Source organism: Poecilia latipinna, unplaced genomic scaffold (genome assembly GCF_001443285.1).
Source record: "Poecilia latipinna isolate Pla-1442-1.1 unplaced genomic scaffold, P_latipinna-1.0 Scaffold2209, whole genome shotgun sequence".
NCBI lineage: Eukaryota > Metazoa > Chordata > Actinopteri > Cyprinodontiformes > Poeciliidae > Poecilia > Poecilia latipinna.
Window position 1 is genome coordinate 180,764 of NW_015114825.1, and position 19,634 is coordinate 200,397.

The 19,634-nt window shown below is 41.1% G+C and overlaps 1 protein-coding gene across 5 annotated transcripts in view; it reads left to right on the top strand.

The window, feature by feature from the left end:
* LOC106936746 (connector enhancer of kinase suppressor of ras 2) overlaps positions 1–19,050 on the top strand; it is an 88,179-nt gene extending 69,129 nt beyond the window's left edge. For 4 of the 5 annotated variants that reach the window (XM_015017931.1, XM_015017929.1, XM_015017930.1 and 1 more), the window contains 11 exons: positions 4,042–4,079; positions 4,167–4,209; positions 6,189–6,237; positions 6,698–6,870; positions 8,602–8,675; positions 8,837–8,908; positions 11,103–11,173; positions 11,267–11,367; positions 12,511–13,258; positions 13,583–13,845; positions 14,892–19,050. In XM_015017931.1, coding sequence (XP_014873417.1) covers positions 4,042–4,079; positions 4,167–4,209; positions 6,189–6,237; positions 6,698–6,870; positions 8,602–8,675; positions 8,837–8,908; positions 11,103–11,173; positions 11,267–11,367; positions 12,511–13,258; positions 13,583–13,845; positions 14,892–15,101 — 1,842 coding nt within the window. In that variant the 3' untranslated portion in view covers positions 15,102–19,050. The remainder of the gene's footprint in view (positions 1–4,041; positions 4,080–4,166; positions 4,210–6,188; positions 6,238–6,697; positions 6,871–8,601; positions 8,676–8,836; positions 8,909–11,102; positions 11,174–11,266; positions 11,368–12,510; positions 13,259–13,582; positions 13,846–14,891) is intronic. The other variant, XM_015017933.1, reaches the window with a different exon arrangement.
* Positions 19,051–19,634: the final 584 nt, after the last annotated feature.

A 19,634-nucleotide genomic window follows, 5' to 3' on the forward strand; every position in this document is an offset into this window, starting at 1 on the left:
AATTTTAAAATTGTAGGTCTGGATTAAAATAAAGTAGATTATTTTGTAGGCTGCACAGTGGCGCAGTTGGTAGAGCTGTTGCCTTGCAGAAAGAAGGTTCTGGGTTCAATTCCCAGCCCCGGTCTGTTTGCATGTTCTCCCTGTGCATGCGTGGGTTTTCTCTGGGTACTCTGGTTTCCTCCCACAGTCCAAAAATATGACTGTTAGGTTAATTGGTCTGTCTAAATTGTCCCTAGGTGTGAGTGTAATGCAAAAGTACATAAATGATATTTAAAAAAAAATCAGACTGAAACAAAGTGGTACAGAAGCTCGTTCTCCATCTTATATATTTTGTTCTATAAAGTATTGAAGGTCAATACTGAATCTAAAGACGCCACAGATTTTCAGTTTGTTGTGTAATTTTTGTAATCATGTCCTCTCCTTTTCAAACTGGACTCCTCTACCAGAGCTTGAGGGCATCTCAGTTTTTCCTAGGGTTGCTCAGAGAGCTCAGAGGTTGTTCCTGGAATCTGCTGCAGCTTCCAGGTCAAAGGTCAAAGTCCACAGAGAGACCACCGCCAGCTGTAAGGCCGTGACTCTTCACAAATTCTCTGCTTCGTATTACAGCCCTGGGTTATACTTTGTGAGCTTTTAGCGTTCTTTGCTCTTCACGTTTTCTGTTTTTACCTAGAGGATAGGTCATTGTGTCTGCAGATAAACACACATTGCCTTTTGCCAACGTGTGTGTATGTGTGTGTGTGCGTGTGTGTGTGGTGTAGAGAGTGTTTGTCATGTAGAGGTGACGAAGATAAGTGCTACTTCATGGCCGCCAGTATCGCGGATGAAGAAAGGGACAGTGACATTGAGGCACGCCCCTTTTTGTAGCATTCATATTCTCTCTCACGTACAAGCCAGCACACACACACACACACACACGCACACACACAGAAACACACACACGCAGACAGAAACACACACACATACACGCACACACACATATGCACACGCACACAGACAGAAACACACACACACTCCACCACACAGGAGTGCATTTGTATGCACGGTATGCATCTCACAGCTCATCCTAACTCATCCTAATATCCCTATCTCCTCTGACACACCGGAGTCTAAACAGGAGTTTATCCCGAACAAACACACATTCACACACACACACGCATACAAAGAGCAGTATCCCTGTGAGTAGGTGTATGACTCAGCATCAGCCAGACCAATTAGAAGCACGACTGACAGACTGTGCTTTAAACTCGCAGCATGCAAACAAACACGCGTACCCAGCCCAGCTCCCTCTCTAACCCTCTCAGCTGCGTGTTTTCATGGCTGTGACTCATATTTGTTCGCCAGCACATGAGGTGTTCTCTCTTTCTTTCTCTTTTTTCCCCCCTAACAAGCATATGCCACCTTAACAACCTGCTCGTTTTCACGTTTTATTTATTTCTTGGTTCCCTATCAGTCGTGTCCCCCTCCCACAAAATCGATGCTCTTACGGAAACCAACCCTAAACAAAGCGAGTCCAGGCTAATGTGAGATGCAAAGCGTGCACTGGCTCCAAGTTGTGTCTGTGTGTTTGTGTGTGTTTGAAAGTTTTTGCGAAAGTGACTGGATTAGTGGATAACAGTCCCCTGGACACACTGACTAAGCCGCTTCGCTTTCTAATCAGAAATGATCCCAATCATCTCTTCTCACCTTCGGCTTACGGCGCCCAGTTCCCTCTGCGGCTCCGGATTGATCATCCAAACAGGCCGGCTCGGAACGGGGAAAAAAATACATAAATGATTCAGAAATACAGTGGATTTTTGCAGAGAGGATTAGCTTAAGGGTTCACAAATGATTAGATTTGTGGTGTTGGGGAATAATTCTTGTAACACCAGGCCTGAGTAAATTATAGTCATCAAGAAATCAAGCCTGTAATCAGGCTAAGAACAGTCTGCTTGGTAATGGAGCCGTTTCTGATTTAGGGGCTGCTGTGTCTGTACAAATGTAAATAAATGCTGAATGACATCCTGTTCTTTTGCTGCTTTTGGATATGAAAAATCTTGCTTTAAAAACAAACAGCCCGTCTGCCAGGACAGGACTAGAGGGAACCTTTGTTGTTGTGTTTTTTGGTTGAAATATTCACCTTTTTGAAACAACACAGAGACAGCTTTGCTGTGTTCGCTGGGTCGTTTCACAGCAGGAATATGTTTTTAACTGAACCATTCCATCGTTGTGCTACTGGAAGGTGACCTTTCACCCCAGTTTCAGGTCGTTTGCAGCCTTTCAGATGTTTTCTTCCAGTACTGGCCTGTGTTTGGCTCCATCAGCTCTGACCAGCTTTCCTGTCCCTGCTGAGGAAAAGCTTCCACATCGTTTGGTTTCTTTCAAATGTGGTTCTCTTCTTTCCAATCTTCCATAAAAGCCACTTTGTACCCAAATAAAAGTTGTGCAATCGACAGATTATCCAAACGATGAAAAAATAGCAAACTATTCATTGTCATTTCATTCAGAATAGTTTTGTATATTATTTTGATGTTTCCCATCAGCATTATAAAGCTTGTTTCCTTTCGTCGTCGTCATTTTCCAATGTGGAGACGGCAGAGTCTCCCTAAGAGTTGTACATTTCAACTCCAGTATTGGTCTTATGTCAATATTGGATGAGTTTGAGTTTTGTTTTTGTTTTGACTTGTCAAGACTGGTAGGCGACTTAAATGTCATCCATTTTATGTTTAATAAAATGTGCAGAAGGGAAGAAAGAGAGAACAAATCCTAAATGATTTAGACTTGTTAGCCATAAAAGGTTTGTTAGCATCATATTAAACCCTACAAATTAAGGATGGTGAGTTTAAAGTCAAGTTTGTTTGTATAACACACGTCAGCAACGTCTGTGTATGTATTATTTTCATCCTGTTCAGGAACTATTTTTGATTTAGAAGGAATACAGGGAAGGGGATTATAGATTATTGAAGTATAGATGGAAAAGAGCTGCGATTACATAAGTCAGACTTCGTCTTTCTCCTTTTCAGGCCGAACAAGTGCTGTATTTGCATGTATTTGAGTATGTATATTTGGGAGTAGGGCGTTGTATTTACATTTAGAAAGTATGAAAGTTTTATTTTTGTTAAGTTTTGTTTGATACCAAATTATTCATCAGCAGCAGCAACACGGCAATGCAGAGTGATAAAAACATAATACAGTTGCATGTTATGAAACAAGCAGCAAACATTAAATTTTGTCAAATGCCATCAAGAATAATCAAATATATTGATCAATGTTCCAGTTATTATTAATCACAAACAAGTCTTAACAGCAAGGTCTTTATTCTAGCTTTAAAGGAACTCAGTGTTTCAGCTGTTTCACAGTTTTCTGGGAGTTTGTTCCAGATTTGTGGCGCATAGAAGCTGAATGCTGCTTCTCCTTGTTTGGTTCTGGTTCTGGGGATGCAGAGCAGAACCAGAACCAAAAGACCTGAGGGGTCTGAGGATTGATACAACACCAGATCCTTGATGCATCATGGTGTTATTTCTAAACTAACAACAATATTTTAAAGTATATCCTCTGAGCTGCAGGGAGCCAGTGGAAGGACTTCAGAACTGTGAATACTGTTGGCAACAAAGTGGATGTGAAGTTGTAAGACTCACTTCAGCTTCAATCAAATACTGGCTAATGCAATAGTATGAAAAAAAATCTCTGTTTTTTTCCTCCCTTTTTTCCGCCGAGGCACAGAAATATTCTTTAAAAACACTTCAACATTGAGTAGAAATGCAAGACAGTCTTCAAAATATGAAGCTCAGAACATCTTCAGAAATCAGAGCATTCACGTTCACTCTCTTTAGATATTTAACTTTTTAAAACAGAAAACTGAAAAAATAGAAAAAAAAATGACATTGTAAACAAAAACGTCTCTAATTTACGGTAAAATACCGTAAATTTTTACGGATTTCTTGTGGTCAGTTTGTGTTACTGACTGATGTGGAGGAACATGAAACATTATTCATGTCGGAAGGTGGAGACGTGCATTAATGTTGCCTCCAGTTTTCTAATGCCCTTTCCTTCTCCGTCTCTCAGCGGGGTGCCGACACGCTGCGAGCAGACACGACCGACAGGTGAGTTCCCCCACACGCCTGCAGTCGGTGAAGTGTTCGGTCACGAGCCATTTGTGGTTAAATCGAATCCTATCAATCCTCCTGCAGGTACTCTGGCACAGGAAGCTCAGGAGCCGCCTCCATGAGGAAGGTAGGAGGAGCTGGTGCCGCTTGTTTGTTTTGTTTTTTGTCTCATACACCGGCACGTCTCAGTCCAAAAAGAACAAAGTAGCGTTTTGTTATCCTCGTTTCGATTTCCCTCGTTTTGCTGAAGCATCACAGGCTTCACTAGCATCGACAAGCTGCATCGGCTGTTACACGAAGACCGGTTTTGTATAAATAATAGCCGAACACCCAGCCGCACGTGAACAGAGGACCTTTCTAAGAATAAACGCGGACTGTACGGACTGTAATGATGAAATCAAACAGAGCAATCAATCGAGGTAAATAGATTTCCATATTTAGGTTGTTGTGACTCAGGAGCTGCTTCAGCCGCCAGCCCAAACCTTTCCTCCAAAACGCTGTGACTCAGTTTGGTCCATTTTAAACATAAATCAAGAACCGTTTACAGACAAACATTCTCGCACAAATTAGAATGAAATAAAGTAAAAATAATACACCATAAAACTCATATTTGAACTGTTTATTCAAATAAATAGAAGGTAGATATCTGATAATAAGTCTTACTTATTCCTCAAAGGCATATGAAATATCTTGGTTTAAGGGTAAACCATAGTTTTGCTGGGATTTTACATTTCCCCAATCATTTTTCTTAATTAAAATGTTATTATCTATATAATGTATTTTTCTGCTCATTTTAAAGTCTGTTTGTCAAGCAGTCAACTGCGAAATTTCTCAAAGAAATGAGAGTCAGGTTTAGTTTTTAAGAAAGCGATTTATATCCCTGATATATATTTGTATCTCAGTTTTAGAATTTGAATGATAAAATCTCATTTTCACCAGGTTAAAAAAACAAAAACAAAATCATACCGCAGATTTAACCGTATTCTTCTTTATTAAATAAAAGCTGAAGCCAAAATGTAAAGAGCAACTAAATACAGATATGACCATATATCTGGACCAATGGTTGCATTCATATGTGTCCCTACATACAATAATAAAGCATCAAAATAATTTTATTGAGCACTGATTATTGTCAGTTTGCTTAGTAACCTAATGTTTATCCACTATATTATATTGACTATAATAAAGAATAGATTAATAATCGAATGGCCTCCACATCCTTTAACACCCCAACAAGTTAAAATCCATAATAATCTGCTTATTGGTCTGTTTAAATATCAAATGATTGATTTCCTTTAAAAGTGCATTGTTTTTATTATCAAGATGTTTCATGAGCTAAATGCATTAGCTAAACATGTACTTTTGATTGCATAGAAGAATTGTGCAGCAATTTCATTCTGTTAGAATATTTATTTCTCCTTTTCAGTCATACAGCAGTTCAGACAAGTTTACCCTCCCAATATGGCGGCACCACTCACTTCTGAAAATGCTACGGCTAGCTGTTAGCTCAGCAAATTGTGCTGCTAATCCAGCAGAGAAACAAAACATCAACAAAGGCCCAGTGACCATAAAAACAGGTAGCCTATGCAAAGTTTGGTACAATTTTAAGCAAAAATAGTTTTTAACAGGTAATGGCTATTAGAAGATTTGAAGGTTTGAAAAAAGGTTGAAAAAGGGAGCCAATTAAACCAAAATGGAAACTTAAAAGCACAGAGAAAATATAGTTAGCATAGCACAAAACCTTCACTCTGATAGTTGGCTTTAACACATTTTGGTACTATTTTTGAGTGGTGTACATTTTCCTTACTGCATTCAGCCTGTTTTTATTGAGGACATATTAATATGTAAAAAGCTGCGGTTAGAGTAAAAAAGGTTTAACAGGTGGGCTAAAACTGTTCCTGATGCTTTTTCATGAGATTCCAGGTAATGGCTAGTTACCACAAAAGCAGCATGTTTAATAAAATGAAAAAAAAAAAAAGCCATTTAAATCAAACACAAATGGAAAAGAGCGAGCTTAAAATGGAGAGCAAATAGGCTGCTCTAAATCTTTGCCTTTGTCCATTAAGCATGAACTTTGCTAACACCTTTCTCCCCTCCTCCTTTTAGTCTTTCCATTACACGTCTTTAAGAACGAAAACCAAAAAGAGAAGTAAAGGTAAGTACATCATTGTTTCTTCCTTTATTCGTCATATATTTAGTCATTTGTAATAACATACAGCGAAACATTTTTTTTGTTTTTGTGAATTCTGCCTGAGTTGAACAAATGTTTAATCTGAAACTGTGTCTCAGCGATGACTCACCGAATGACAAGGCTTGAAATAATATTAAAAGGACATCAGCTCTGACATCTGCAGTTTATATATATTTGGAAAGTCCTGATGTACTTTACTGGATGAAAATAGACGAAAGACAAACTCACACACAAGAGACTGCGTGTATTCTTGCTCCCATTTTGTCCTTTATTTGACTCCCAGTAATTAATGATTTGCTTTTTTTTTGGCCAGTCTCCATTTGTCACTGTCTCAGGTGTAATGTGCTCCGAATATAATAAGGGGGTGAAATGGGGGCTGGCAAACTTGGCCCGTTTTTTTTTTTGCCTCCTGACCTTCTCCCAGGTTCCCTCACCAGCGCCAGTCGAAGGAGAATCTCCTGTAAGGATTTGGGCCACGGCGACTGCGAGGGCTGGCTGTGGAAGAAGAAGGACGCTAAAGGCTATTTCACCCAAAAATGGAGGAAGTACTGGTTCATCCTCAAAGAGTCTTGCCTTTACTGGTACACCAACCAAAACGTAAGACATTTACGTCAGCAGTCGTTTAGTTTCTCCTGCCGGTCTCCTTTCTGATACATTCTCCACCCTTGAAAGGGTTGAACACGTCTTTTTTTATTTTTTTGCTTATTGCTCATAAGATGTAAACGGGATCCGACTGTTTTCATGCGTCAGCCTGCTTCTCTGTTGGTACCGCTGATAAAAGGATGTAAAAAGCCTAAAGATAACTCCATCTTTTATTGCGTCATGATAACATCACTGGAAATTTGTGAGATATTTAAGGTTCAACTTGAGTGCCATCACAGCATTAGGAAAAAGAGAATCATGTTGTTGTTTTTTTAATCTTTGATTTTTAAGTTGATGACCGTGTCTAGACACTTTGCTTTAGCAACGCACAATTTGCTTTTGCAGCAGGCTATGAATATGAAGTGACTATGCTGGACGGAGGGCCTGTATTTCTCTTGCCACGATGCACAAACTGTACGGAGGCAAAAGAGGGGAAAAAAATAAAAGCGCCATTAGGCAAACTTCTGCTTTTACATCAAAATCATAAACATGAAGCTTATTCTTCTTATCAGGTCTTGAACTTTAGTCAGACTACGACTGACCTGGTCATCAACAGTTACTGTCCTGGTGGCTCACGGGTGAAACAAAGAATGGATACTTTGAAAAGCTTTCTCTTCCATAGATCCCGGGAATGAACTCTTTGAAATACCAGGAGACTTTCAATAAAAGCTGGTGGCGTCTGACATAGACCCAAACTCAGCTCTTTTTCCTCTGAGTCCTAAATCCTGCAGGAAACTTAAGTGAAAGACCACCGTTAGTCAACTAAGGAGAAATAAACAGACACAGCAGCCAGAGGTTCATTCCTCTGTGTGATCCAACCTTACTGAAGATTAAGCAGCTCCTTGTGTCCAGAAGCAGGTTGAATGATGTATTTATTAGCATCAACAACTGTGACAAGCATTACTTTGAGAAAAACATAAATTTCTCAATGTGGGAGTTTTTTCCCCCCTCACTGAATAAAATTTTATTTGACTTAAAGTTACTTTCTTTCTAAATTTGTTGACTAAATAAGGAGTTTAGGTTCGGGCTTTTAACACACCTTTAAAAAGCAGGGGTTCCTATGATACATTATTTCATGTTTAGATGATGATTAATGATATTTACTTCATGTATTTCAGATTTCTGATAATAAAATTGGTTATGTATTTTTTTTTTTAAATACAGCAGCTTATTTGGATTTAAAGTGACAGGACGCCCTAAAACAACAACTTCTGAAAGGAGGTAAAAATAGGCAGAACGGACTATATCTAAAATATATCAAACATGTTTTGTACATCGCATAGACCGATCCTAACCTGTTGAAAAAGAAGCATAAGAGGTCACCTTTAAACTTTTGAAGCTTTGCAAGAACACTCTTCTATGCAAGATTGCTTTTCATGACTAAAATGTCACTTTTATGTAACATTTGTGTTGCTCTAAGTGACAGTGAACATTTGTATGACGATACTATCAGTTTTAATTTCAAAGTACATTAAATATAGTTCATTTAAGACAATCACAGCTTGGTTTTTTTATGCTAAGTGTGTCTCGGTAAACCATCCCTGCCAACGTAAACAAGCAGACCTTGTTTTCATGCACTCCACCTCGCTGATCGTATCCTCTGTAAAATTGGTATATCAGTGTGTCTGACATTTTGTTCTCTGTGTGGATGATGTACCGCCGCTCTCCATCTGTCTCCGCCTGCAGGATGAGAAGGCTGAGGGCTTCATCAGCCTCCCCGAGTTCAGAATAGACCGAGCCATAGAGTGCAGGCGGAAATTGTGAGTCTCCCCCTCACATGTCGCCAGAATTGCTAATCAAGCACATTTGCTCTCACCCACACAACGTGAACACACACAAACGTGCCATGCATGCTGGAAAAAAAAAAGGGGGGAAAGAAAAAAAAAAGCTAATCAGACTCCTTCTCTCTGGCTGACTGCAGCGCCTTCAAAGCCTGTCACCCCAAAATCAAGAGCTTCTTCTTCGCCACAGATTGTCTCGAGGAGATGAACAGGTGAGCTTCGTCTTTGTGTGGGTGTGTGCATGCGTGTGTGTGTGTGTGCGTGTGTCTGTGTGTGTGTGTTGACGTGAACAGCAGTCAGAGATCAGGGACACCACGTGTCATGTTTATGAATATTTTAGCCGAGTAAAACAAGTTTACACAGGGCAGTGGCCCACCAACGCCACACTGCGCATGAATAAGACATGATCCTGGTCTTCTGTTGATAAAAGTTAGAGCTGAAAACACATGAGGTGTGTGTGTGTGTGTGTGTGTGTGTGTGTGTGTGTGTGTGTGTGTGTGTGTGTGTGTGTGTGCGTGTGTGTGTGTGAGAGTCACGTGTGTGCATATGAGAGGGAGATTGTAATGATATTTGTAGGAGTGCCATCTGATGAGCTCTAATTATCTACACCTCCCCTGAATGACGTGTGGAGATAATTGGAGGATCATAATTAAGCAGCTATATTTGACTTCTGTGCAGCATTTTGTTGGTTCTTGTGTGCCAGTGTGGTTGCAGGCACTTTCACAAGTTTTCTGTGCGAGAAGATGGATGTCTCTGTAAGAAATGAAAGTTGTTTGAATGTCATCGCGGCTTTTTTTTTTTTTTTTTTTTTTTTTTTTTTTTTTCAAAAATAAAAATAAATATAGACTCTGTGTTGTGGAGCTGAAGCAGACGAGGTTTGATGAATTTGAAAACAGTTCCACGTTTAATGGGAAGAAGTCGAGACCAGTTTAGGGGTCAGAGGTGATTCTGAAGAGCCAAGCCAAGGTTAGGCATCAGGACATGTTGCTAATTTTCTAAAACCAGAAAAATAGCTTTTGTTTCCACAATGCAGGAAACTCAAAAAACTAATGCAGAGCCAAACTACCAGCTTTTAACAGCGGATTTTGTGAAATCTTCTTTTGAAATCCCACCAGAGATTTTCGACAGAGTTTTTGTCGGGTGACTGATGCCTGCTCGAGTATCTTCCAAGAGCTTTTCTAAAACCAAACCTAGATTTGCTTGGGATCAGCTCAGTTTGACAGTCCAGTGACACTCAAACTTAAGTTTTCTCACAGACATCATGAACTCTCTGACGTTGGACTAAATCCATCTTTCCCGTCACACACTCCACGCTTCCTATGCCAAACAAATCTAGTGTTTGCTGTTTAGTTTGTAATCATTTTCTACTTTGCTTAAGGCAGAAGTCTGTGTTTTAAATATTTCAGAAATGTCGCTTGGCAAAAGTACAATATTTGTAATAGGCAAATGAACATTGAGATCTTCTCTTTAAAGTACCTGTGATGCAACTAATGAGGCTCCTGGGAGGTTTAATCAGGATTTCCAATATTTCTGCTCCAATAAAGAGTTTTGTTTAATAACTTCGAGAGTGTAATATTCATGAAAGGGCTAAATTTGGATTTGGATGAGATTCTTATGATATTAGATTATATTTAACTATCTAAACTTATAAACGTTGTTTATTTTAGCGCCTGCACAATTCAGGTTTTAGCTAATTGTAAAGTGATGAAATAAAAAACAATTCAGGAATGTGAATACTTTCACATTTTTGCAACTTTACTTAGATCTGTCCAACTAATAAATTTTGTTGGATGATAAATTGTCCCAGTAATTATCGTGATAAACGATAATATTGTTGTTTTGAGACCATTTGCAAGTAATATAACAGTAATGGCATAACAATGCACTCTCTCTGTGACTAATAAATTTTCATTTTGTAAAGAACACTGGAACTGGAAGATGTTTTAAATTTCCAAAATGAAGCTCAACTAATCAATAAATAAAACAGAAGTAAAATATACACACTCAAAGCAATGAATGAAATGGTTTTAGATTTAATCATCAGAATGGAAATGATCAAGGCTGTGCTAATTTATATCTCTATTAATTCATTAACTGCTTATTGCGACACGCTCAACCTTACGCTCAGGTGTCTGTGGAGGGACATAGGGGCATGATGGGATATGGAGTGAAGACAAATTGGTATCCGTGGCTTAGAGAAAGTCGGACCTTTCCTTTCTGATTTTACTTTTCCGTTTCGGAAATGATTATGAAAGTTTGGGAAGCACCTCAGCAAGAATAAGTCGGCTCGTTCAATATGATCAAATCCACTCCCTCTGATTGATCCGTAGCCACTCATTCTTCATTTTCTCTCCTTCATTCTGCACTCCATTTTCATTTTTTTTTATTCCTGCTTGTTTCTTGCAGGTGGATGAACCGGCTGGGCTTAGCTGCTATTGGCTACACACCTGACGATAAGGTGCCACGCCCCGACGAAGGTGCGTCAATAAAATAAAAAAATAAGTTGCTCCTTTCCTTCCTGCTCGTGAATTCACCTGCCTGTGTGCCGTTTGTGTTTGTCCTCGCATCAGACTACTGGAGCGAGAGCGATCAAGACGAGGTTGACGGATCGATGACACTCAAACAGGAGGGGCCCTCGTCCCTGTGTGATACTTACCACCGCACGCCATCTGTGAGTAACGCAGCCTCTCATTCAGGCCCACTCGACATTCTCTCCACAGCCGTTTCATTCTGATGGAATATTTTATTCTTAAAAGCCCCACAGTTTGCAGAGCTGCACATAGCAGAGCTCTCAGCATTAATAAAACATCAGAGCGGGAGACTATCTGGTTCTTTAAGCAGCCAAGATCAGAGTCACGATGCCAGAATGCTTACCCGGTCTGACCTCTAGGTGGCAGTAGGTCCGCTGCTCATGACACCTTCGCTCCTCAGTGGAAGCCCATGACGTTTTACATGAGCAAAACGTCATGGGCGTTTTATTCATGGCCACATGCGTTGTATGTCAACGTTATGTGTGATGTTTCTGCCTACCAAACAAATGATCCAAAGTCCAGCTGTGAGAGTCGTTTAGCATATCTACTGCAAAGCTTCATTTATTGTTGTAAACAGGTGAAGTCAGATGTTTACACACACCATATAAAAAGACACACAGCCTGATATTAAGTCAGACTAAACATCCCTTATATGCCAGAATAATTCAACATTTTTAGTACAATATTTACATAATCATTGTCTTACTTTCTTCAAAATCAAAAGTTTACATACAGTACACCTACTGTATGTGAACAGTAAATGTTTACAGTAAACATTTACTTTATATAAGCATACAGTAAATATGTATGTTAGCTTTAAATATGTATGTTATTGGTCTTATTTTGATTAATTTTTATCTGGCATTTTATCACACCTATAATTTGTTTAGTATTAGTTTTTTTTCCCTTAAATATTCAGTTTCCAATCATTCTCCAAACCCAACTCTCCGCTCACAGTACTCCTGGGTCCTGACAGATCGTTCCTTCTGGGTATCTTCTCTAGTTTGTCATGGCTGCACCATGATTACTCAAACTAAAACCATTCAGCAGTCATGTCAATCTTTTTTTTTTATGTACTTACACCTCTATCATTTCATTGCTTTTTTTTTTTTGTTCTCTTATTTTGGTGTATTTCTGCCTTTTCTTCTTCTCTCCGTCCTCGCCCACCTCATCCGTCTCGCTCTGCTCGTCTCCTGTCTCTGTATGTCTGTGCTCACGCACCACACCCGCTTGGTAACATTTTCCTCCCCCCGCTCGCTCCGTCACACCCGACCCCCACTCAGGCCAACCTCCTCCACAGTTACGACCATTTGCCCCGCTCGTTGAGCTCCATGAGCCTCTTGCGTTCCACTCCGTCCCCTCTCCCCAAAAGTGCCTCCACCTCCCCGATTCCTCCACAGATGGTCTCTTCCACCTCCCCTCTCCCTCTCCAGGTGAATTCCTCCAGCCCTTTCCCGGAGTCCAAGCACGGCCGACATTTCTCGAGCGAGTCCACGCACTCTCACTCCTCGGCCGAGGACCAGCGCGGAGACGGCATGGGCATGGGGACGGGCACGGGCAGCACCAGCACCCACTCGTCCAGCTGCCGCTCGTCCCACCGCGAGCGCCGCTCCTGGCAGGACCTCATCGAGACGCCGCTGACCAGCGCGGGGCTGCACTTTCTGCAGACGGCGCCGGGGGAGAGCGACTACGGTGACCTGATTGGGGGAATGGCCGGGGAGATGGGGTACTATGGAGGGCTGGGCAGGCAGGGAATGTCCCCGGAGAGGCGCCGGCAAGCGACGCTGCCCGTACGGAGACACCACGCGGCAGAGAGGGACAGGGAGCGGGATGGACCCTTCCCTCTGGAGCGAGGGCCGTACACACACAGCCACACGCACCGACGCTCCCACAAGCAGCGGAGCCAGAGTCTACCCAGGAACAGAGACCCAATCCTGGGGAAGTTTCTGCACAGTGCGGCTCATATGGAGGAAAGGAGTGAGGATGAGGAGGGAGAGGGCTCAGCTGCAGACATGCTGGAGGCAGAGGACGGTAGGAAGACGAACTCACCTGTTCCATTCTGATTCATATTGAATTGTACAAAAAGTGGAAGGATTTACATGATCTAGCTCATACATCTATAGAAAATGTAAACATGTTAAAGAAAATGACATTTTTCTAAACTGTGTATTTACAGGGCACTGCAAGCCTTGGTTGGGTCATTCTAACACATGATGATTTGGGTTGTTGTCATGCTGGAAGCTGAACCTCTTATCTAGTCTCAAGTTTTTTGCACCATCTAACAGGTTTACTTTGAAGATTGCCCCGATGTGCAGGGTTAGCTTAATCTCACTTCCTGCCCTCTGGGTTTTCCAGACCTGCGGGATTTCAGAATGGACAGCAGAGAAAGGAGAGTGTCTGAGGGAAGGGAACGACGGATTTCAGACGGACGTGACCCTGAGCCTCTGGACGGGCTAGAACAGCTCTACCGGGCCCTGGAGCAGGCCAACGTGACCGCGCTGGGAGACCCCAAACCCTGCAGCAAACAGGAGCTGCGACGCTGTTTCACCCAGAGAGTCAGGGATCCGCTCCTCAACGACCGGCTGCACCGGGTCCGAGCCCTCCGCAGCACTTTGAAGGTACCATCACCAAATCCGTCATGCGTTATTATTCTAGAAGGATCCACCAATCAAGGTATTTTTTATGAAGAAAGATGCTTATAAGGATTATTTTGACATCAGTATAACCAATCTCCAATATGTGCCAGTGATTTTTTTGCTTCTTGGTTGATTCTTGAAGTCGATTAGTTTTTTCTTCCTTCATTTACAAGATAAAAAAAGACAAAAGTCTCAATTTTAAACAAACAAAGCATAATATCAAACAATGTACAAAATTTAAATGCAGGGTTTCTGCCAGGAAACTTGCTAAGCCCAGTAGGAGGGAAACCAGCAGTAGCAGTCCACCAGCGACTTCCATACTTTTAGATTAAAAAAATAAATATGGGTGCTGTGCAACTACATACTCTCTGAGGTGTGTGTGAACACATCATCTCCTCCACCACTCCTCTCCTGGCCCAGGTTTAATATGTCCATACAGCTCTCCCTTATTCCTGCACTAAGTCCATTATGGACTTTCTCCGGCAGAATTTCAACTGGGCCAATCAGAAAACAGATGGAGACGTTGTGAACATCTGTCTGCCTGTAGTTTTAGCAATGTTAACGGAGGAAGTGTGAAGCTGTTCAGTCCATGTGTTGAAAGTGGGGGATGGTTGTTTACAGCACTGGCAAATTTCTGGTAAGCTTCATAGCCTCCACAAGGTTTGCCTGTACATCACGGGCAGTCTGTGTCACAGTGAATCTGAAGAAGCCTCTGACTGAAGACACTCTGTCTTCTCTAGTCAGGATGGTCAGGGTTGTCCATCATTTCCTTCAAAAAATTTACAGTTTTTCAAAATTGCTGTGCTTCCATTAAGCAATTTTATCTTCATAATTCCATTTATATGGTCAATGGAAACGCAGCTGCTGTTGACAATATTGAAGCACCCAACTATGGTTTTAAAACGAGCTTTGGTCACCATCAGATCCGACCTGAGGCACAAGTCGAATGATAAATCCATAAAATCTAAAAAGCTTTAAATTGTTTTACGTTTCATTTACATCCTCTTGGTGCCTCTTTGCTCCTGCAGGCCAAAGAGTCTGAGCTGGAAGTGATCTGCGCCCTCCTCGAGGACCCCACGCTCTGCTCCCAGACCTTCAGAGAGTGGAAGCAGTGGCACAGCGAGCTCTACGCCGAAATCTGCCAGCTCAGCCCCGGCACCAACGGCCAGGACGACCTCTCCCCGATGGGCGCGCCCCTCATGACCCACACGCACTCCTTCATCGAGACGCACGTGTGAGGTGTGCGGCACGGGGGAGGCGACGCACGACACCCCAACTGTGGGCCCAGAGAACCTCCCGCTGCTCCCATCACGACTCCGAGCACGCAGTCACACACAAACACGGGGACAGACTTTGTAAGATGTGTAAATATCACAGAAGGGGGGGAAACAGTCTGAGAGGAGCGTGGATGAACTTTTGATAATCACGAGGACCCTCCCCCCACACAGGGTGCCTATTGCATGCCTGAACAGAAAGCATTACTCTTCCTTTGTCTATGGAACTCACCTAAAGTCCACACGCTTGTCGAGCAAAACGGGAAAACAAAAAAAGGGAGACTTTGACCCCATGTTTGTTTCTTTGTGTTTTTTTTTTTTTGTTGTTGTCAATGTTAGAGGATGGGGGGAGGCTATGTAGCAGCAATACAGATGAGAAACCTTTTCACCACAGCACTGTACTTTTCTACTGACGAACTTTGCACCCAGAGCCACCAGTTCTCCCCCTTTCTCTAAAAATCATTGTTTTCTTTACTTCTCATTGCATATCTCGTTGATTTACAGGGAAATCGCTGTTATTTCAGGCTGATTTCTCATGGGAAATTGTGAGAACGGGAGCTTTGGTGTCAAGACCGCGACGTTGTTTCTTTATTTATTTCCTTCTTTATGTTTTTTTAAAGCTGTTTCTCTGGGAACCCGTGAAATTAAGCATCAAGCAACAACTGTGCCGGCCACAAAGCACGCTCCTTTAAACTGTGAAGTGTTCAGACGTCCTTGCAGAAGGAGGCTCCTCTGTTCAAATGCAATCCCGTTTTTGTTTTTTTGTTTTTGTTGCACCCTCTGATTTTTTTTCTTCTTCTTCTTCTTCCCCCCCTCTCTAGTAGTTCTCAAAAAGACTTGTGTAAATGTGAATACCGATGTAAATGTTTGACTTCCACTACCACTGTGATACGCTTCTAGAGGTAGCGGAGAGAGATGGTGTTTCTACTGGTGTGGGTGCAAGATTACTTTTTTTGTTTCTTTTTCCTTTTTTTTACAATTTGTTTTTCACTCAATGCAAGAGCAAAGGAGTTCTCTTTTCAAAGAAGTCACTCACTACAAAGAATGCACTTTCTATATCTCTGTGTCCCATCGGCTGCTTCACAGGGTCTCCGTCTCATCGGCCTCCTTCCCATTGCTGTTCAGATATCAGGTAAAAAGCGTTTGCCGTCTCATTTTCTAACGACTCGTGTACAGTCAACAGATATATTTAAGCCTAGAGGAGAATATATAAATCTATTTACGTTTTTGTGTCATAGATATAATGTAAAGTAAGATGTATTCTATGCCAAGGTTTTTTGCAGTGCCCCGCCCCGCCCTCCACCTCCTCTCCACTCTGTAGATACAGGGCGCTCGGCAGCGGCCGTACCGGCTCCACTCTCAGCTGGTCCGTTTCTCGGCGATGCGTTGCATGAGGGAAGGCCTGGGACTGGTTAGACTGGGACAGGGTAGAAATACTGTGGATTATTTTTCTTCCTTTTTTATTTATTAGTCTTGTAGCGCATGATACATGCAAAAATGACGTTTCTCTTTTTTTTAATAACGTATATTTTGAAAATCATTGCATACGGTTTAAAGACACACACTGTACATCTGAAGGTGATATTTCTTTTGCTGCTCAGCTCTTTAGACGTAATGCAGATGTTGGATTTCGTGTTCAAGCAGAAGGTTTCAGTTTGTTGTATTTTGCTTCACCTGCAGTGTCTTCTGGAAGTATTCACACCCCATGAATATGCTCTGAATTTGTCTCATTAACTCCTCAAACTTTGCTATATTTAACAGACCCAGGCCCGGATTTAAAAGGATGTGGGTCCCTGGGCTGGAGCCCGTTTTGGTGCCAAATCCACCATGAATAAACTCTTCTACTAATGCAAATGCATTAATAGGCAGTCCTATAAATAGCCGGGTATGAATTGATGCATGGTAGGTTTAATACATTCCATGTTATCACCCCCCTAAAAACAAAGCTCCATAACTTTATATTTTTCACATACGTAATTATTGTTTAGAGTCATAAAAAAACAAATATTAATGCAGTTCACCTCATTTTGGTCTATGAATTTCATATAAAGTACAATGCAAAACATGCATTTAATAAAAGGAAAAAAATTTCTGTGACATCCCCCAAAATTGGGACCCTCTTCTATTTTTAATCCCTCTGTTGCTTAAAAGAAATAGTTAAAAATAGTTTTCATTCTTTTCTTTACAAATAGAAAAGCTTCTGTGTTCGTCCCTCATAAGTCAATACTTTGCCACAGTTTCACCAGGAGGTCTGTTGGGTAGGACTCTGCTGGATCTGGAGATAAATATGTTTTATATTCGTCTTTGAAAATAGACCAAACGCCTGCAGGAAATGAAGGCGATGTGTCAGATCAGTCGTCAAATAACAGTTTCTAAAGTACATTTCGCACTGGACTTGGTGCTGCCACCACCGTGTATGTAAGGTCATGTCAGGTGTTATTTTTGTACCACACAGTGAATGACACGAAAGACTGATAAAAAAAATAATTACAATTTGGTCTTATCTGAATACAGAACATACTTCCATAATTCATTTTGTTCTACAATAGCCTTTTTTTTCCTCCATTCTTCCAAAAAGGCCAGAGTTGTTAGGTGAATCTCTGGAGTTCTTCCTCAGTCATTTTACCACGAGCCTCTCGGCTGCTTCCTCTACCAACGCTCTCCTTGCCGGCCGTGTCTTGGTGGCTTTTCAGTTCTGCTACACGAGTTAAAAACTAACCCTGTTTTTAACTTCTTCTGCACTTTATTTCTGACCTCTCTGCTGTGTTTCTTGGTCTATGTGAGGCATTTTGTTCATTAATCTTCCCTAATAAACCTCTGAAAACAGAGCAATTTTTATTTGTAGCATATTTTCATGCATATGCATTTTCATACGTATGAAAATATATGTATGAAAGTTTAGGCTACATTGATTTGGACTATTTCATAAAAATCCTGGTAAAATGCTTTAAATGCATTTTTATTGACTGTAATGCCAAATGTATGCACAAAGGCAGCATAGGAAGGGTTCATGGGGTGCTATTACTTTTACGAGACACTTCAAAAAAATGTTTTTAGGTTTCTGTCTCTAGAGACATTAGTGCAGTTACCTATGACTCCCTGTGAGGAAGTGGCTGATACTGGCTGGTGACAGACTGCCACCCTGAATGGTCTGTACCAATCACTTCATCCGCAACATCAGGCCAAGGACTCAATGGTGTCCCCTAGTGTCCAAGACTCTGAACAACGTGTAGCACCCACTGCATCCAGCACTAGTCCTGATCTTTGTGGGTTTTTTTTGTTTTTTTTTTACTGTCGGTCTTAAGTGGATTTTTTTTCGTCATGTAACACTGAAGTGAAATATCCAAACGCATCCGCAGCTCATGTTTTCCAATGGTTAATTTCAAGAGTGCCACAAAGAAACTTAACGATGCAAGCACTTTCCCTGTGCCTCCCAAAATCCTCTCTTTGACAGCAAAGGTCTCTCACCACACCAGTGTTGCCCACACACACACACGTCTGCGGCCGTCGAACGAGCTGCGATGCAGTTCCACACTCTTCGTTTTGTCGTACGAAGTCTTCTCTCTCCAGCTCAAACTGTAGACACACTGTAGATGAAGGAGTTCTGAGAGCGGTTTGTTTGTACACACTGACTGTGTTACCCCTCCCGGATTCTTTTAATTTATTTATTTTTGTTTTGTGTGTGTGTGTGTGTGTGTGTGTGTGCGCGTGTGTAGACCTGCAGAAACTGGCTGAAAAGGGAGATTCCACTGTGTGTTCTTTCAGGGGTTTACACCTCATGGTACATTGCACAGGTGTGTAAGATGTAAGTTGCACTGCGACATTAAAAAAAAAAGGAACATATTGCTCTTTTTCAAGGATAATATTAGCTTACTGTTATTCTGTACATTCAACTGACTAAAGATATTAAAAAAGAAAAATGACATTTATTCTTCCTAAAGTAGCCTTTTTTTGATTTCATATATATGAAAGTACATAAATATAAATATATATATATATATATATAAATATATATATATATATTACAGAAAATACAGATTGTAAACCTAAGTTGTTAAACTTTGACTTCAATAAACTGAATCCTCTGCACTATGAGCTGCTGTTTCTTTCTGTGTCTGGTGTTCTTGTAAAGTGAGCATGTGGGTGTCAACATCAAAAATTGGAAAACTACATAAATATTCCAGTCAAAATGTGTGTTAAAGGGTCACGATGCTGAGATATATCGTATTTTAACCACTTACTTTTGTTATTGATAATTGTGGCTTTCAGCTAATAAAAACGGATGCATAAATCATAAAACTAACAACAAAAATGATTACCCATATAGAAAAACATCCTATGGGAAACATTTATTGAGTGTACTGCTGTAGATTATATGCACTTTCTTTTTCTTTTTTTTTTTTTTCCTTGGTGAGGATTCTTGGTATGAATTACTTAATCGATGCAGCATAGCATGGAGGCAATCCGCCATTATTGGCTCTGGTATCTCTTCTTAAT